The sequence below is a fragment of the Oryx dammah genome, unplaced genomic scaffold (genome assembly GCF_014754425.2).
Source record: "Oryx dammah isolate SB20612 unplaced genomic scaffold, SCBI_Odam_1.1 HiC_scaffold_5, whole genome shotgun sequence".
NCBI lineage: Eukaryota > Metazoa > Chordata > Mammalia > Artiodactyla > Bovidae > Oryx > Oryx dammah.
In genome coordinates, this window is record NW_024070189.1 from 65080134 (window position 1) to 65099841 (window position 19708).

At 46.0% G+C, this 19708-nt stretch overlaps 1 protein-coding gene across 1 annotated transcript in view; it reads left to right on the top strand.

Annotated features, from left to right (window-relative positions):
• Nucleotides 1-19708, top strand: part of FSTL4 (follistatin like 4) — a 427123-nt gene that overhangs the window by 385826 nt on the left and 21589 nt on the right. Inside the window, exons 9-13 of the mRNA XM_040240112.1 lie at nt 6931-7092; nt 7477-7611; nt 8540-8566; nt 12477-12595; nt 17336-17485. Of these exons, the coding sequence (XP_040096046.1) occupies nt 6931-7092; nt 7477-7611; nt 8540-8566; nt 12477-12595; nt 17336-17485 (593 nt within the window). The remainder of the gene's footprint in view (nt 1-6930; nt 7093-7476; nt 7612-8539; nt 8567-12476; nt 12596-17335; nt 17486-19708) is intronic.

A 19708-nucleotide genomic window follows, 5' to 3' on the forward strand; every position in this document is an offset into this window, starting at 1 on the left:
TTGATCTCCATGTGTTCCAAGGGATAAGAGTTAATAAATGTTGGCTGCACAATAGTGAGTTGACAGAACTTTGTAAAAATCAACCAAGACCGTTAATGTGGTGCTGGACTCAAAGATGGGAATTCCCTCAGCCCTCCTCACCACCAGTGCCCCTGCCATCTCTCCCTTTCTGTCTTCCTCTCCCCTCCCCCATTAGCTATTGCCATTCTTGCAATACTTTATGACACCTGATAGGAAAAAAATGTCACACCATGACATGTTTTTCAAAATTTCTTCCACTATTCTTGCACATTCTTCCTTCTAGCTAAATTTGAGAGTTGTTTTGTCAAGACCCCACCAATTGATTTGAACTGGAATTAGATTAAATGTTTGGCATAATTTGGAGTATCTTGTTTCCTAACAGCAGTAAGCCTTCCTATCCAAGACCATCTCTCTCTAGTTTTTCAAGCCTTTTTTTCAGTGTCTTCAGGGGGATGTTATAATTTCCTTCACGTCCGTCTGCTGTGTTTTCTGTCTTGTCACTGCGAGTACATAAGTGTGTCTGTTTGGGTGCTGGCCCCTTTACAATATTCACTTTTAAAACCTTTCATTTTTGGTTCATTATCTGGACCATATCCAAACAAAGTGTCATTTTTCTCCATCTCTTTAATATTTGTTCCTTCCCATTTCTTGCCTTCTGTTGACAATAACATCCACCAAATGTTGGCAGTCTGGTATTACCTTCTTTCCTCTTTTGTTTTTTTCCCCACTTCATGTTTCACCATTCTGAAAAGAATGGTGCCATTCTTTCATTTTATAGAGATATTCTTCATTGTAGGAAGAAAATGTTATTCTGTTCCTATTTTATTGAGGTTTTTCCCCCCAGGAAATGCATTTCAAGTTTTTTTTTCAAATGCCTTTTAGTGTCTAGCAAGATTATCAAATGGTGTTTCTTTTTTGACTGCCTTTGACTTGGATATGATTAAGTACAGAGTTCCTAATAGTCATTGAAGCACGTTATATTTGGTCCCAGTATGTTCTTTTAATTCCATGCTAGATTTGATTTGCTAATATTTTTATGTGTATATTTGGTTTTCTGTGTTTTTAATTTAATTATTTTATTTTGGAGTATAATTGATTTACAGTGTTGTGTTAGTTTCAGGTGTCCAGCTAAGTGATTTATTTATACATATACTCATTCTTTTTCAGATTCTTTCCCCTTATAGGTTATTACAGAATATTCAGTAAAGTTCCATGTCCTATACAGTAAGTCCCTGTTGATTATCTGTTTTATATATGGTATGCTATACATGCTAAGTCACTAAAATGGTGTCCAACTCTTTGCAACCCTATGGACCATAGCCAGCCAGCCTCCTCTGTGCATGGGATTCTCCAGGCAAGAATACTGGAGTGGGTTGCCATGCCCTCCTCCAGGGGATTTTTCCCACCCAGGAATTGAACCCGTGCTTCTTTTATCTCCAGTATTGGCAGACAAGTTCTTTATAACTAGTACCACCTGGAAAAGTGAAAGTGTTAGTCACTTAGTTGTGTCCAGCTCTTTGCGAACCCATGGACTGTAGCCCACCAGGCTCTTCAGTCCATGGGATTCTGCAGGCAAGAATACTGGAGTGGGTTGCCATTCCTTTCTCCAGGGGATCTTCCCGACCCAGGGATCAAAGCCAGGTCTCCTGCGTTGCAGGCAGACGCTTTATGGTCTGAGCCACCGGGGAAGCCCATTGTACTTATGTGCTCATTCACTCAGTTGTGACTGGCTCTTTGCGACTCCATGAACTATAGCCCACCAGGCTCCTCTGTCCATGGAATTTTCTAGGCAAGAATACTGGAGTGGATTGCCATATGTGTGTGTTAATCCAAAACTCCTAATTTATTCCTCTCCTTCACATTCCCCCTCTGGCAAGCGTAAGTCTGCTTTTGAAGTCTGTGGGTGCCAATAAGTTCATTTGTATCATTTTCCCCACGTGTAAATGAAATCACATGACATTTCTCTCTGACCACTTCTCCTGTCTCTAGGCCCGTCAACAGCTGTTATTTTTACTTTGCATTGGAAGGTGGTTGCTTAATACTGTCACGTTTGTTAGTTTCAGGCTTACAGCAAAGTGATTCAGTTACACGTGTATCTATTCTTTCTCAAAAAGTTTTCCCATTTAGGTTATTACAGAATATTGAGCAGAATTCCACGTGTTATACAGTAGGTCATTTTTTAGTAGGTCCTATTTTAAATATAATGGGATATATAGGTCTATCTCAAACTCTCAATGTATTCCTCCCCACAACCTTTCCACTTTGTTAACCATATGTTTATTTTCTAAGTCTGTGAGTCTGTTTCTACTTTGCAAATAAGTTCATTTGTATCATTTTTATAGATTCCAAATATCAGTGGTATCCTATGATATTTACCTTTCTCTGTCTGACTTACTTCACTTAGTAAGATAATCTCCGTGTCCATCCATGTGGCAGCAAATGACATTATTTCATTCTTTGTAATGGCTTATAAATTTTACCACATATTCTTCATCTGTCAATAGACATTTAGGTTGCTTCCATGTCTTGGCTATTGTAAATAGCACTGCAATGAACTTTGGGGTGAATATATCCCTTTGAATCATGGTTTTCTCCAGATATACTCTAGGACTGGGACTGGATCTTACGGCAACTCCTTAGGGATGTTTTCAGCTATTATCTCTTCAAATATTTTCTCAGGTTCCCTCTCTCTCTCTTTTCCTTCTGGTATCCCTATAATGTGAATGTTGGTGCATTTAATTTTTTCTCTTCTGGAATCAGCTGTGCCAAGTGTCTTTCTTAGGGCATTTAATGTTGTCCCAGAGGTCTCTTAGATCCTCATTTCTTTTCTTTCTTTTTTCTTTACTCTTTGCCATGACAGTGATTTCCACCATTTTGTCTTATCCATTTTTCTGCCTCATTTACTCTGCTATTGATCTCTTCTAGTGTATTTTTCATCTCTTTGTGTTTGTTCTTTACTTCCTCCAGGTCTTTGTTAAACATTTCTTGTGTCTTCTTAGTCTGTGCCTCCATTCTGTTTCTGAGACCTTGGATCATCTTTACTATCATTACTCTGAATTCTTTTTCAGGTAGATTGCCTATCTGCATTTCACTTAATTGTTCTTCATGGTTTTTATCTTGTTCCTTTGTCTGGAACAAATTTTTCTGCTGTCTCATTTTACCTTTTTGTGTCTGTTGTCTCCTTTCCACAGGTCGCAGGATCTTTTTGCTTCTGATGCCTGCCCTCTGGTGGGTCAGGTTGGCCCAGGGGCTTGTACAGGCTTCCTGGTGAGGGGGACTGGTGCTGCCTAGTAGTGGATGGTGCTGTGTCTTGTCTCTCTGGTGGGCAGGGTCATGTCAAGTCATGTGTTTAGAGGTGACTGTAAGCTCAGTGCAACTTTAGGCAGCCTGTCTGATGATGGGTGGTACTGTGTTCCCACTCTGCTGGTTGTTTGGCTTGAGGTGTCCCAGCAGTGGAGCCTGCAGGGCTGTTGGGTGGGCCAGGTCTCATTGCCAAAATGGTGACCTCCAGGAGACCTCACACTGATCAGTATTGTCTGGAGCCTCTGCCATCAGTATCCTTGCCCCCACAGAGAGCCACAGCAACCCCTGCCTCCCCATGAGACCCTCCAAGACCTGGAGGTGTGTCTAGCCCAGGCTCCTATGGAGTCACTGCTTTGTGCTGGGTCCTAGTGCATATGAAATCTTGTGTGCACCCTCCAAGGGTAGAGTCTCTGTTCTTCCCAGTCCTGTGGAGTTTTTCCCAGTCCTACATTCTGTTTTTCCCAGTCCTACACTCAATCCCCACTAGCCTTCAAAGCCAAATGCTCTGGGGTCTCCTCCTCCCAGTGCTAGACCCTCAGGCTGGGAAACCTGACCGGGGCTCAGAGCTCTCACTCGTGCAGCAGAACCTCTGTGATACAATTATTTTCTAGTTTGTGGGTCACCCACTTGGCAGGTATGGGATTTGATTATATCACAAAAGCTCCCCTTCTACCATCTCCTTATGGCTTTTTTGTCTTTGGGTGTAAAATATCTTTTTTGGTAGGTCCCAGTCTTTTTTTCCCCCAATGGTAGTTCCACAATTAGTTGTGATTTTGGTGTTTTTGTGAGAGAGGAGGTGTGTGCAAGTCCTTCTATTCCACCATCTTGTCTGGAATCCTGATTTGCTAATATTTTACTTGAGATTTGGGTATATCTAGTGCTGAGTGAGTTCGGTCTGTAGTGATCTATAGTGTACTCTCTTTGGCAGGTTTCCATGTCTAGGTTATACTAGCTTCAGAATAAAATTTGGTACATCTTCTCTGTGGTATGCTCTAGGAATTAGCCATTCCTAAAAGGAATTTCCTTATGAAACTAATCAGGGTGATTCCCTATGAAACTAATCAGTAGTGCTTTTTTAAAAACAGCTTTTTAGAGGTACAATTTATGTACAGATGTTTAACGTACACAAATTCATGACTTAGGACATGTACACACATAGGAAACTGCCACCACCATCAAGGTAACAGGCACAGCCCTCACCTCCGCAAGTTTCCTTGAGTCCCTTTGTGTTTCTTGTTTGTTTTGTGGTGAGAACACAAAACATGAGATATACCCTCTTAATAGATGTTTAAGTGCACAATGTAACATACTGATTATAGGCCCTGATTGTATAACAGATCTTTACAATGTATTCATTGAATAACTGGAAAGCAGTGTTTTTAAATGTTTTAAATATTTTCTTCTTGATTCCATGTCAATACTTTAAAGTTTCCTTTTAAGTGATTTGTCTCATTGAGATTTTGATATTTATTACCTATAATTGAACATAGTATTTCCATTCTTTTAAACCTCCTCTGTGTTCTTTATTTTTTTTTAGTAACCAGCCTTGCCAGAAATTTGGCTATTTTATTGATTTTCATGAAAAGCCAGGTCTCAGATTTATCAGTTCCTCTCTTTTTGGGCAAGTTGATTCATTCCTTTCTGATTCTGTTTTTGTTGATTCTTCCTTGTGGTTGCTTGGCAGGCTTGTATAAATAGTGATCTAGCAGGAACCAAGGTTATTCACTCCCAGGTCCTGGCCTCCCACATTCTAGAACCCAGGGTACTCCACCTCCTTATCCAACTCCCCACCAGTCCAGTGCTCCTAGAGCCCCCAGCCCTATCTCTGAGCCTTGAGCAAAACCCTACTAACTTTTCCACTTGAACCCCATTCCTCCCTCTACAAAATTCAAGTTATAAGGCGGTTTCCTAGATAAGTTCCTGTTCCTTTGCTCTTTGAACCAAGGGGAGTCGGAGAAGGGAGATCCACTTCTGAGTTCTAAGCAGCCCTCCAGGTGCGCCTTTGCTAGAGCCCCGTTTGCCTCCATCCTCAGTGGCCTGACCTGTGACAAGGACCTTCTCCCACCTCCTGGAACTCTTCCCCTAGAACTGCAGACAAAGAAAAACCAAGGAAATGACTCAGACTTTATTGTTGTTTGGTCTCTGTGGTTAGCACCTCCAAGCTAATATTATGCAGACAGCTCTGGTCACTCTGAAGGTGGGTTTGTGCCCTTTGCTAGCTATCCATTTGGCTTTATCCTCAGCATCTTACTTTGCCCCAAAGGTCAACCAGAGGAAAGACTTGAAACTCAAACTAAGTTGAACCGATTATTACCAGCTTCCTGAAGAGCTACAGCATCCATTTCTCACAATGAGGGGATAGAATTTTTCTTTTGTCCTCAGCCCATCCAAGCACAGATCACTAGAAGTTTTCAGGTTCTAGGATCAGCTTTATCACTTCCTTCTATATGCACATCAATTTGTTCTATCTCTAGTCCCAGAGGAAATCTCTCTCGTAACATACTGGATCACTTTCTTTTATCAGACAATGTGCTCAGTCGCTTCAATCCTGTCCGACTCTTGGTGACCCCATGGGCTGTAGCCTACCAGGCTGCTCTGTCCATGGAATTCTCTAGGCAAGAATACTGGAGTGGCTTGCCTTTAGGAGTGTCCAAAGAACTCTGGAAAAATGTTGTTGCTCACTTCAGGAGGAATCCTCCCACATTTCCAAAAGACATATGATGTGGTTTTTATTGTTGCTTAGTTTCATATCCATGCCATTACATGAGCCCTCACAAAGCCTCTCTGGAAGTATATAGAGTAAAATATATGAATAAGTAAGAGCCAACAATTCCACTGAAAATGGTAATTATTTTATTTCCTGGGCCTAGAGCTCAGGGTAGGAGGGAAGACCCTCAGACAACCCTTACTTCTTCCTGCCCTACAGACAGACCATGTCGGAAAGACCAGAGTGGGGAGGGTGCTGACGCCCTGCCCACCCCTGCTCATCTGATGAGTAGGCCTGGTCATATCCCCAGTCCCAAACTTGACTGTCAGGGCCCACAACTGAGTCAGGAACGAACAAGGGGGGACATATGCCTTGTACCCATGTTCCAGTGGGTGAGAAGTGGAGAAATAAAATGACCCACTGGAAAATCAATGGGCTTCCCTAGAGCAGTGATGTAATTAGTAGCCCTGCCAATCAATGCCCATAAGTGCTTTGTGAAGCACTTCCTGCAAGAAATTAAGTCCCTGTCCAATGGCTTTCCGATAACAGAAATAATATATCTGAATTTTATTCATTCAGAAATAAATTTTGGTGGTTGTTGCTCTTTATGTGTAGCAGCTGAACAGCCTTAAATATTTGGATGCCTTTCTGATCATATTTAGAATAATGATGAGCGCCATGAATTACAGAGTACAAAGCCTGACATGTTTATTGCCTACGATCCATTTTATAGCCCTTTCTTTTAGAGCCTGAGTTGCTGCAGAATGTTTGCAAACTAGTTACAAAGAGAACTCCAGAGTCACCTCTCGGTTCATCCCTCTGGGCAGAGCCTCAGTGTGGGACCACAGGCCCGAGGCAGGTGAAGACCTGTTCTCACCAGCACTAACTCTCGCCCACAGTGCCACCCGTCATCCGCGTCTATCCAGAGACCCAGGCACAGGAGCCCGGGGTGGCAGCCAGCCTGAAATGTCACGCAGAGGGCATTCCTATGCCCAGAATCACTTGGCTAAAAAATGGCATGGATGTCTCAACCCAGATGTCAAAACAGCTCTCCCTTCTAGGTAAGAGCCCCCCTTGATGTCTCTGTGCCATTAATGCCATCAAGTTCAAGCTGACACTCTCTCTAGGAATGGGAATAAGAGGAGTGATTTGTTTCTAAGTCAGACACGGGGAGCAAACAGATGTCTCTCCCGATTTTCCTGCTCTGTGGTGTGGTCTCACACAGATCTCTCTGAACACAATGATGAGATGCTGTCAGCTAGGTCCCAGGTCACCTGCAATTCAGCTCCACTGTTCCAGCCCTCCCTGGGTATATATCATGGTACTGACTGCCCTCAGCCTGCTGAGGGGCTGTACTTTTAACCTCAGTGCTCTCAATAGGAGAGAGAAAGGCAGGGGGGCGGTCCCAGCTGAGCAGGCCACCCTGCACTCTGTTCTTTCTACAGCCAATGGGAGCGAGCTCCACATCGGCAGTGTTCGGTATGAAGACACAGGGGCATATACCTGCATTGCCAAAAATGAAGTGGGTGTGGATGAAGATATTTCCTCCCTCTTCATTGAAGACTCGGCTAGAAAGACCCGTGAGTCCACTTTTGCCTTTGAGCTCCTTACTGAGCTGGTTGGGAGACACTGGGTTGCAGGGACCACAGCCACCAACCATGAACCCCTGGAGACAGGGGTAAACCTTATGTCCTTCCATGTATCCTGGGACAGAGGGTGGCTAGAGGTGAGAAAACTTTGCCTGTAAACCTAGACAACTCTGCAAACGCAGGCAGGGAAAGTCTCTGGACAGCAGACAGAGCCCAAGGCCACAAGGAAGCCCGCATAGCCTATCCCCAGTTCTGCCTCCTACTTGCTGTGTCCTTCATCTACAAAATTGCTCCTACTAACCACCCACCAGCAGCTGCTGCCCTCCCATGGCCCAGGAACTGGCCTGCACACTCACCCACACATGCTTTTACTCCAGGGATTGTTGCCTACTTGGAGTGCTAAGCAGGCTCTTCCTCATAGCCACTGCTCCCCAGTAGGCTCTACAGAAGTAATTTCATGGACATGGGTGTTAGATATGGTCTCTTTCCCGTGATCAAAGACCTTTAGCTGAGTCTTTATCATCAAGGGAGAAAATCAAAAAAGTATTACAGATGATCTGCCTAAGGAAAATCCTAGCAGAAAACCAGCGTGCTCCTGGAGGTAGTCCCGGAGGTCTGCGGGATGTTGCTTGCTGTTTATCATCCACAGAAGAGAGAATCCCATTAGCTTCTGTGATCCTGGGACCTGATTCACTGGGAACCAAAAGGGTCCTGAGCCCCGGAAGCATTTGTCTCTGCCCAGTATCCCCGCCTCAGTGTTGTGGGGGGCAATGAGTGGTGCAGAGTCCGTACATGATGGACTAGATACCAGTGTGTTCTTGAACTGAATCACTACAATGTTCTGACGTTGCTTTTTCTTTTTCTTTTTTTCTCTTCCCTTAATCATGTACCTGCTTTCTTCATTTCTCTGATGGTGCAGTTGCGAACATTCTATGGCGAGAAGAAGGTACCAAGCTTATTTGTTCTGTATTGTGCCTATAATCACATGTGTTCATGGCTCCATAATATGCCATCTTTCCATGCACCACCAATAGTTCTTTCAAACATCAAGCAATCCCTACAAGTGGGGTCCACAGGCCAAATTAGAGGGGAAGTCCACATCAGACTCAAGTGGCACACTTGAGGCAGGTTTAAACCTACTAGTGTCTTTAATAGGCTTCCCCGGTGGCACAGGCGTAAAGAATTCACCTGCCAGTGCAAGAGACATAAGAGACGCGGATTCAGTTCCTGGGTTGGGAAGATCCCCTGGAGTAGGAAATGGCAACCCATTCCAGGATTCTTGCCTGGAGAAATCCATGGACAGAGGAGCCTATCGGGCTACAGTCCATGGGGTCACAGAGTCAGACATGACTGAGCATGCACCAGCACAGATGTCTTCAGTGGACATTAGACTATTCGAATTTTTAGAACAAAAGTTTCCATTGAAAGCTATTTTGAAACCTCCACTAAAGCGGACTTCTTGGCAGGGATCCTGGTCAGAACTGGGCCTTAAAATATTTTCTAGTAACTGATGTTGCTGTTGGGGTTTAGTGTTACTTTGAGAAAATGCTAAAGAATAAAGCTACCATCATGTCTGTAAATATACATTTGCATGTATATTTCTAAATGAATAGGTTTTTTAAACCTGTGTGTATCTACCCAACAATCTTTAGATACTAGGCCAGGCCATACAAAACTGCCATTTGGGGGGAATTGCCTGACAGTCCAGTGGTTAGGACTCCACGCGTCTACTGCTGGGGGTCCAGGTTCAATCCCTGATTAGAGAACTAAGATCCCACAAGCCACATGGCCGAAGAAAGCAAAAAACAAAATTGCCATTTTTGTATATCAAAAGTGGTCTAATATGGTTCAAAAATAGCAAGCACATGTGAGCACTGGGTTAAAGAGCCTGAGTCACTGTGCTGGGTGCATTTGCAATGGACCCCCCAACTCTCCCTCTGAACCCCTCCACCAGACACTCCAAATTACCTGAGGTACCTTGTCCTCTAGCTTGGTGGACAAAGGGAGAGGATGAGCACCAGGAGAAGGCAGCGTGTGATCCAGGGTTAAGCACTAATTCTCCATTTTTGAAAACCCGCACATTTCCTCATGTTTCTTCTTAAGAACTTCACAGGCTGTTACCTACCATCTAGCATGCGCATGCATACAAGCACTTAGAGTAATTTCCTGACTGTCAGGCACTAATGCTCACACAGTCTGGGAGCAAAACAAAGGCAGAGCCTGGAAAATGAGGGATTGTTGCCAGCAGGTTTTAGGAATCCTCAGAAGGAAAGTCGTAGCAACGGTTGCTAATCAGGAACAGCGGTCCCTTGACAGATGCCTTAACCTGGCTTCTAGGCCACCACGCACAGAGAGCTTTGGCTCTGTTTCTTTAAAAAGTGCTTTCTAAGGGGTGTTTACAAGTCTCAAAAGTGGAGAACTGCAGGGAGCGCAGGAGACCCTGGAAAGTCAGCTCTGGAGGCCTAAAGGCCAAATTAAGACCCACAGCTGCCTCGGAGCTTAGGGCTGGCTGGTGCTATGCTGATATTGGACAACCCAGCAGTGAACAGACTCTATCACACCTGGACAGCTGTCTGTCCACACCCTTTCCTGCTCATACTCAAGGACCCGAAGTTGGAGAATACAGGAGCAAAAGCAGAGAGGTTGGCAGGGCTCTCCCATCTCTGAATAGGAGCAGTGACATGATGGACTCCCAGTAGCAGGGAGTGTTCCCCTGGGCCCCTTGGTCAAGCTCACCACAGACAGAACCTTCCAGGGTCTGACTCGTGAGGCCAGCTCTTGTGAAATCAATTACTTGTGGAGCAAGGCTTTGTTGAGCTTCACGTTGCACTGTCCACTGTGGCAAGGCTCGGTGCTCAGCCTGCAGCACAGCTGCAAGCCCCACGTGGGCTCTACAAAGTTTTCAGTCTCATGTTGGTTCTTCCAGCTGCTGATTTTCTAAGAACCTTGGGAGCCTGTGGTGGGGTCTGTGGTTGTTTTGCAGGGATGACCTCCTCTGGCCCCTAGGTGTTGAGCAAGAGGAGCTTGCCAAATGACAGTGTATAGAAGAGAAAGTCTTGCTGGGGACAAGATAGATTGGGGTCACAGCAAATGTGTGCTCCCTACCCCGCTCCATACACTGGCCACTGTGTGGGAGGCACAGGCCCACTTTGTCTGGCTCTTGGGAGAGACTGCCCAGCACCCAGGATTCCCTCTGGGACCTGTGCAGAGTGCTCCCAGGCGTTCCCAGCTTCCAAGAGGCTGGGGTCTAACTGTTTATAGTGGCAGGAGCCCTCCTCTCAGCACAGAACCAGAGGCAGGTGAGGCTGTGTTGTGGAGTCAGGGACCCCTGTCCACACTGGAAGCCACGGGCACTGGTGAAAGTGACCAGCAGAGCCACTGAAAGTAGGCAGAACAGGATTCCCATTGGCCTGTTTTATCATTTTCTCACTCACTAAAAACTTACTCCCTTAGTCAATTAAGTCAGTACACTGGTTTCCTTAGCCTGCTAGGAAGGAATTTTTCACATAGGTAATTCTCTTAGAATTCCTAGTAATCTTTTCAATGTGATACCTTCAAAAGCAATGAAGGGAGAGAGGAAGGGGGGAGGGGAGGAAGAGGGAGAACTCTAGACCTTGCCCATCCCTGTGCCATGCTGACCTTGTATGGAGAGCAGGGTGAGGGGACAGAGCCCAGGCGCAGGCTCCAGGTCTGTCACAAGGGCCTGTGGCCTCAACCAAGCCCCTCTTCATCTTGGGCCTGGTTTCTGTTGTTGTTGTTGTTGTTGTTGTTGTTTTTGTCTTTAAAATAAGGAGGCTGAACTAGCTGGTCCCCAAGGCCCTTTCTCTGCTGATCTAAGGAAATTTCTCCCCAGACAGCCATGGCCCTGGGCTAGGATGAGGTGGGGGGCAGGCAGCTGGCCTGACCCAGCTGTGGGCTCTGTCACCTGGCATGGGGCTGCCACAGGGAAACTGGTAAAGCAGAGGTTGGAGCAAACTGTCTTGAAGGAAATGTTCACTGGCACAGAGACCAGGTTTGGACAAAAGAATACCAACCCCAGCATTCCTAGGCCCCCATGTTCCAAGTGGCAGCACTGTATATAAATGTGTTTAAAAAAAACAACAACTGTTTCTTTGGCATCATCTGATCCGTTCTGATTTGCCTAGTTGACAAGGACCGAGGGAGACTTTGCCTTTCAGGATGTGTGTGCATTCAGTTGCTTAGTCTTGTCTGACTCTTTGTGGCCCCATGGACTGCAGCCCGCCAGGCTCCTATGCCCATGCAGTTTTCCAGGCAAGAATACTGAAGTAGGTTGCCACGCCCTCCAGCAGGGCATCTTCCCAACCCAGGGATCCCAACCCAGGTCTCCTGCATTGCAGGTGGATTCTTTACTAGCTGAGCCACAGGGAAGTCTAAGAACACTGGACTGGGTAGACTTTCCCTTCTCCAGGGGATCTTTCTGACCCAGGAATCGAACCAGGGTCTCCTGCATTGCAGGCAGATTCTTTACCAGCTGAGCTACCAAGAAAGCCCTTAGGAAAGGTCAAATGTATGTCACAGCCAGAGCTGTCCTTTATTTGAAAACTTGTGTTGACGGCCAGCTGTGGATGACCTGGGGCAGCTGTGCATGTCTGGGAAGACAGCCTGGGGATTGGAGGGTCCTCGGTGTACGTGTTGATTCTCAGCCCTCAGGCGCTTGCTCCCTACGCACTGCCTGCTTACCTCGCCTCACCCCTCCTGGACCAGACCTTGCACTCTGTACCTGCACCCGGTGCAGCCAGGCTGCCGGTTTCATCTGTGCCCAACATGGCCTGTGAGCCAGCCTGGGGACCAGCTGCTAGGAAGGGCATAACCATGGCTGTGCTTGCTCCTCGCAGGCCTCAGTGTGGGAAACATGTTTTACGTCTTCTCTGACGATGGCATAATCGTCCTGCACCCGGTGGACTGTGAGATCCAGAGGCACCTCAAGCCCACGGAGAAGATCTTCATGAGCTACGTAAGTGTCTGGCACCTGGGACACTCCGCATCACACGCAACATCCCAGCAACATCCCTTTCATCGTGTGTGCCCCTGGGTTTCTTGAATTCCATTTGCTATACACGATGTGCTTCCAGATGCCTCCCTCCAGTGGCCACTTCCATGCATGTAGCCTGAAGGGAGGCCCCAGGAGGACAGATGGGTTCCTGGCCTCCACAAGTTCACAGTCAAACGACAGAGACAGTAGCATGAATGGACAGCTTCCAAACAGGTGCTGCTAGAAGGATGTGTAAGGCACATGGCAACAAGGCCTCTCCAGGGGCAAAGTCAGAGAAGGCTCTGGAGGCAGGTGATGCCTGGGCTCAGTTGTAAAAAACAGGTAGGAATTGATGATGACTATCGAGAGGAAATGTCATGAATGTGGAGCACAGGAGCATAAAACATCAGGTCATGTTCAGGGAACCACAAATATTCTATATGCCTGGAGGACAAAGGGATGTGAGAAGGGCCTAAGATTGAGGATGACAGTAGGTAAGGGTCAGGGCTGGTGAGTCCTAAGGGGAAGCACCGGAGGACTTCAAGCGAAGGATGGCCAGCATTAAGGTGCTTTGGAACATGTGAGGGCCTCACGGAGGGTGATGATCAGAAGGGCTGCGCTAGAAGCACAGAAGTGGGTGAAGAGGCTGTTGTGATGATCCAGGAGAGGATGGGGACCTGGGTTAAACGGTGAGAATGGGAAACATTTAGTAGATTTTTGCGCTTTGGAGGCCCTCAGTGGTCCCCAGGGAGCAGGGGAGAGTGCATGAAACGTGTGAGTGGCCTGAGCATCAGAGCTGCTATGGACAATTCAGAGGCTGGGCAGAAAATGGCAGTGCAACATGCAGGGGCAGAGGCAGAAGAGACGACTGCAGGCAGCAGGTCCAAAACAACTCTTCCAGCCCCCCAGACCCGGCTGTCAGGAGGCATCCTCAGGGCTGTGCCTCCCACCCCTCGGTTCCGTCCCTTCCACTGGTGTCCCACTTGGCCTTGCATTGGTGGATTCTTACTAGAGGTCTGACCTAGCTAATCCCTGGCTTCTTGAGGGTAGAAGCATGGCATTAATCCAAGAGTCATCTAAGAGCCCCCATGAGCCCTCTACTCAAAGACATACAGTGGATACCCTGGGCCACAGTGATGGGCTTGGAGCTCACAGAGCAAGTGGGCTTGGCCCAGGTGAGTGCCTAAAACAAGTTTGTCACATTGCTGTGCCAGCCGGTGGTGTATTTCACAGTCTTATGTTTCTTATATTTGCAGCTTGGGAACAGCTCTTTTCCAAACTATTTCATTTGAATTAATCATGCTTTAAAGTGTTAACTTCTGATAAGTTTTCCCTCCACGTAATAGCCATGAAACCATCTAGAAAGAGTTATTGTTGTTTAGTCACTAAGTCATGTCCAATTCTGCAACCCATGGACTGTAGCCTGCCAGGCTCCTCTGTCCATAGGATTCCCCAGGCAAGACTACTGGAATGGGTTGCCCTTTCCTTCTCCAGGGGATCTTTCTGACCCAGGAATCAAACCCATGGCTCCTGCGTAGGCAGCAAATTCTTTACCACTAAGCCACTACCAGCCCCCTAGTAAGAGTGGTCCTAGTTAATTTCTAGCAGTTAGGTTTGAATAATTGCAACCCATTACATTGGCACTAACTTCTCATATATTTGCAATAACCTAACCTGTAGCTTACAAGGGAAATCTCTCAAATCCTAAGCAGGGCTCAATTTTCCTAAGAAACTAGGACATACACAGTAAGAGAGGTCCTGTAGGCATTTCAGGCAACTCAAACCTCTGTGAGCTATGGAACAGTCCCAAATAACAGTTTGCTCACCTACAAAATGGCCAGAACCTCCCAGGAGAGTTACAATGAGCTGACCCTCTTCCTCAGGTTCTGGATGAGTAGGCAGTTGGTGCTTCTCATCTCTGGCCTCTCTGCTGGGTGAGAGTCCACTTTGCCCAGCAGGATGCTGCAGGGTTAGTAGGTCAGGGCACAGGCTGTAGAGCAGGATCTGCACAAGTGATATCAGAGCCCACCTCCATCACTCAGCAGGCCCAGTGGCTTAAGAAAAGTATTTAACCCCTCTAAGCCCCTGTCTTTTCTCATAGGTAAATTAAGGTTATTGTGAGGATTACAGGCTTCCCACGTGGCACTAGTGGGAAAGAACCCACCTGCCAATGCAAGAGGGCATAAGAGACGTGGGTTCAATCCCTGGGTCAGGAAGATTCCCTGAAGAAGGGCATGGTGACCCACTCCAGCCTGGAGAATCCCATGGACAGAGGAGCCTGGCCAGCTACATCCATAGGGTTTCAGAGTCAGACATGACTAAAGCAACTTAGCACACAGGCATGTAAGGATTAAATATGATGACTGAGAGAGTAAAGTGTAAAAGGAGAAAGACCTGCTTCAAAGCTATTGCAGCTGTTTAGGAAAGAAACGGGGCTTAAGCTAGAACATAGAACTCCAAGATTTAGGAGGCAATCTCTGTAGTCCTCAGGGACTAATTCATAGTGAGTTGTGTGGGAGAAGGAAGCATCCAGAATGGTGTTCCTGCTTTGGACTTGGCTGCCTAGATGCCATTGAGGACCCAGAGGAGGAGCAGGGATGGTGGCAAAGACCAGCTCACATGTGGACGGTTGAGAATGAGCTGACTGTAGGAGAACCCATGGGAGAACTGGGGGAGGATGGTTCTGAGCTAAAGACACAGATCTGGGGGCCTCAGCATGTGAGTACTGATGACAGCCAAGACAGGAGACAGGATCACCAAGGGTGCGTGCAAGTGATTGGAGCTGGGCACCTGCACAGAGCCCTGGGGCTGGCACAGAGGCTGAGACAGCATGGCACAAGAGTCATGAGGAAACACGTGAGAATGTCTATCACAAAAGACAAGGGAAAAGAAGGCCCTCTTTGCTCTCATTTATTCTTTATTTATATTGCATTATGTTATATATCTCAAGCATCAGTTCTGTGTCAGGCACTTCACTAGGTGCTAAGAATAAAGCAGTGAGCACAACAAACAGCTTGCTCTCAAGGAGCTTACGATCTAGTGAAAAAGGAAAGACTAAATGTAGGTAGACAAACAAATGAAGAAGGTCAAGCGGTAACTGAGAAATGTAGCAAGGTGAGACAGGGTGGGTGCCAGGGTACAACGCTTGGTGAGGCTAGAGAGGGCATCCCAGGAAGGTGACATGTGGGCTGACATGTCACCTGAAGGACATGAAATAAACCAGGTAGACATCTGGGAAAACCGGTTGACCAGCGCACGGGCCCTGGTGCAGGAGTTCAGCATAGTACAGAAGATGCCGGCACGTGCGTGCACAGGATGGGTGGGAAAGGGAGACAGGTCAGAGGAATCCCAGGAACCAGAGTGTTCAGGGCCTTGTTGGCTTCAGGAAAGACCTGGACCCTGTTCTGAGCAAGAAAGAGTGTTATTGTGGTGAAGTGCGTTGAGCTGACTTGTATTTCACAGGGATCCCTGTGGTTGGTGAGTCAAGAATCTGTCAGGGGAGGCCAGGGTGGAATCAAGAAGCACAGTGTGGATGCTGTAGCAGTCACTCAAGGGACAGATGTGGCTTGAGTCAAGGTGCCAGAGGTGGGAGTGGTCGGAAAGTTTAACTCTTAATATGTTCTTGGAGGTAAAATTGAAATGACTTTAATTCATTGGATGAAGGCTGAGGGTGTAGAGAGAGAAAGCAGAGTCAAAGACGCCTTCAAAGATTTTGTCTGGGAAGTAAAACAAGGGAAATGAGCAAGACTGGGAGGCAAAACTGAGTTGATTTTGGACTTACAAATTTGAAATATAAATAAAATAGCTACTTAGGAAAGTAGCTAAGTCTGGAGTTCAGAGAAGAGGGCTGAGCTAAAGATACAAATTTGGGAGTTGTTAGCACAAGAAGGAAATGGCAACCCACTCCAGTGTTCTTGCCTGGAGAATCCCAGGGACAGGGGAGCCTCATAGGCTTCCATCTATGGGGTCGCACAGAGTCGGGCATGACTGAAGCGACTTAGCAGCAGCAGCAGCAGACTGTATTTAAAGTCACAGGTGTGGATTAACAATGATTAGCAAAGGTAGTGGATTTTAGAGAAGTCATCCAGTAGTGACCCCTGAGCATTCTGGCATCTAGACGTGCCACGTAGAGAGAGCAACAGAGAAGGGTCAGACCCTGGGGAGGGTGGAGGGTAAAGAACCAAGCAACAGTCAGTACAGTGTCAGATGGTGCCCCAAGTTCAAATAAGATGATGGCAAAGCTTGAATATAACTGAGAAGTCGGCTGGGGGTTCAGTGAGAACACTGCCAGCTCTGTGCAGAGGACTAGCGCCAGAAGACGAAGGAGCGTGTGAGAGGCGAGGCCGCTGAGTGTGTAGGTGACTCCTGCAGGAGTCTGGCCACTGACAGAGTTGTGTGCGATGGATGGGGATGAGGAGAGGGAGAAGGCCACTCTCAAGAGTGGAAGCATACGGACCTCTCAGCTGCTGACCGAAAGGCCGGCAAAGGGAGTTACAGCCTCAGGAGGAGCAGGGGAAGATGAAAGATGAACGGAATGTGGAGTGTAAAGCTTCATGCAGGGTGATGTGAGAAGCTGTGCGTGCTGTGCTCCTTCGGATGTTGCAGCGGCGAAGAATTCCGAGAGAGAAAGAAAGGAAGAGGGGAGGGTGAAGGGAGCGGAACCCAGCAATGGCAGGGGAACAGGGGATTAAGAAGACTTATGGCAGCCTGTCTCCTCTACAGGAAGAAATATGTCCTCAAAAGGATGGGGATGCCACCCAGCCCTGCCAGTGGGCATCAGCAGTGAACGTCAGGCACCGCTACATCTACGTAGCCCAGCCCACACTGAGCAGAGTCCTCGTGGTCGACGTGCAGGCTCAGAAAGTCCTTCAGGTACATCTCTCTGAGGGAGTGGGGAGCTTCCAGCTCTGGGGCACAGCCTGCCACATCCTTCTTTGTTCTCTGCACACTTCCCAGCTCCTAGGAGAAGTGGTCAGGCTAGTGGAAGGATGTAGAGAAGATTCATTTTAGAGAAGAGCATTTTTCATTAAGCATCTGTTGCCTACTGTGTGCCAAACTTTGGTCTAGGTGCTGGGACAAATAGCCATGAATGAACAGGTCCCAGAAATTATATTCTAGTTGGGGAAAGAGACCATCATTTAGAATTTTAGGGAGCGACAGATGCTAAGAGCTATTTACATGTTGAAAGGGACAGAGGAACCAAAAGACTGTTTTTAAGTGGCCCTCCCTCTGGAGGTAAACAGAATCTGAGATCTGAACACCAAGTGGGATTGGAGCTTTGGAGCTTGACCATGGCAGAGGAGAGTGGGATGCAGCAAAGACAGAGATAAACTAAGGCCAGTGAGATAGCAAACCGTTCAAGTCTTTTAATCAGGGGAATGACATAATCTGACATCTTTAAAGAGTCAATCTGCTGCTCAGATTAGAAAATAGAACAGAGATGTGGTCACTGAAATAATCCAGGCAAGAGAGGATGACGGCAGTGGAGGCAGTAAGAAGTTATCAAAGTCTTGCTATATTTTAAATGTGGAGCCCAAAAGATTTTCTGCTCATTTGAATGTAAGGTTTGAGAGAAAGGAATAATAAAAATAATTTAAGCAGTGGTAGAATGGTAATGCCATATACTGTGTGTGGTGGGTGGAATAATGGCTCCGAAGATATCCACACCCTCATCCCCAGAACCAAAGAATGTCACCTTATATGGCAAAAGGGATTTCACAGGCGTGATTAAGGATTTTTAATACTTTTTATTGGACTATAGTTGATTTACAATGTTGTGTTAGTTTCAGGTGTACAGCAAAGTGAATCAGTTATACATACAGGTATATCCACTTTTTTTTTTAAGATTCTTTTCCCATAGAGATCATTACAGAGAACTGAATAGAGTTGCCTGTGCTATACAGTAGGTTCTTATTAGTTATCTATTTTATATATAGTTAATTCTCTTAAATCCCAATCTCCCAGTTTACCCCACCCCTCTTTTCCCCATCTGTGAATTCTATTTCTGTTTTGTAAGAAGTTCATTTGCATTATTATTTTAGATTCCACATATAAGCAATATCATATTTGTCTTTCTCTGACTTACTTAGTATAATAATCTCCAGGTCCATCAATGTTGCTGCAAATGGCATTATTTCATTTTTTATGACTAATATTCCATTATACATACATATTGGACATTTAGGCTGTTTCCTTGTCCTGGCTATTGTAAGTAATGCTACAATGAATGTTGGGTATATGTATCTTTTCAAATTACGGTTTTCTCCAGATACTTGCTCAGGGGTGGGATTGCTGGGTCATAGGGTAGTTCTGCATTTAGCTTTTTAAGGAACCTCCATACTGTTCTCCATAGTGGTTATACCAATTTACATCCCCACCAAAGGTGCAAGAAGTTTCCCTTTTCTTTACACCCTCTTCAGCATTTATTATTTGTAGATTTATTGATGATGGCCATTCTGACTAGTGTGAGACCTCACTGTAGTTTTGATTTGCATTTGTCTAATAAGTACTGATGTTGATCTTTTCACATACTTCTCGGCCATCTGTACGTCTTCTTTGAAGAAGTGTGTATTTAGGTCTCCTGCCTATTTTTTGATTGGGGTTGCTTTTGTTTGATATTAAGCTGCATGAGCTCTTTGTATATTTTTTTAGATTAATCCCTTCTTGGTTGCTTTATTTGTAAATATTTTCTCCCATTCTGTGGGTTGTCTTTTCATTTTTTCACGGTTTCCTTTGCTGTGCAAAAGCTTTGAGTTTAATTAGGTCCCATTTGTTTGTGTTTACTTTCATTACCCTAGGAGGTGGATCAAAAAAGATCTTGCTGCCGTTCATGTCAGAGTATTCTGTCTGTTTTCCTCAAAGAGTTTTATAGTACCCAATCATAACCTTTGGGTCTGTAATCCATTTTGAGTTTATTTTTGGGTATGGTGTTAAAGAATGTTCTAATTTCATTCCTTTACATGTAACTGTCCGGTTTTGCCAGCACCACTTATTGAAGAGACTGTCTTCTCTCCATTGTATATTCTTCCTTTGTCAAAGATTAGGTGACAATAGGTGCATGGGTTTATTTTGGGGGTTTTTAACCTGTTCCATTCA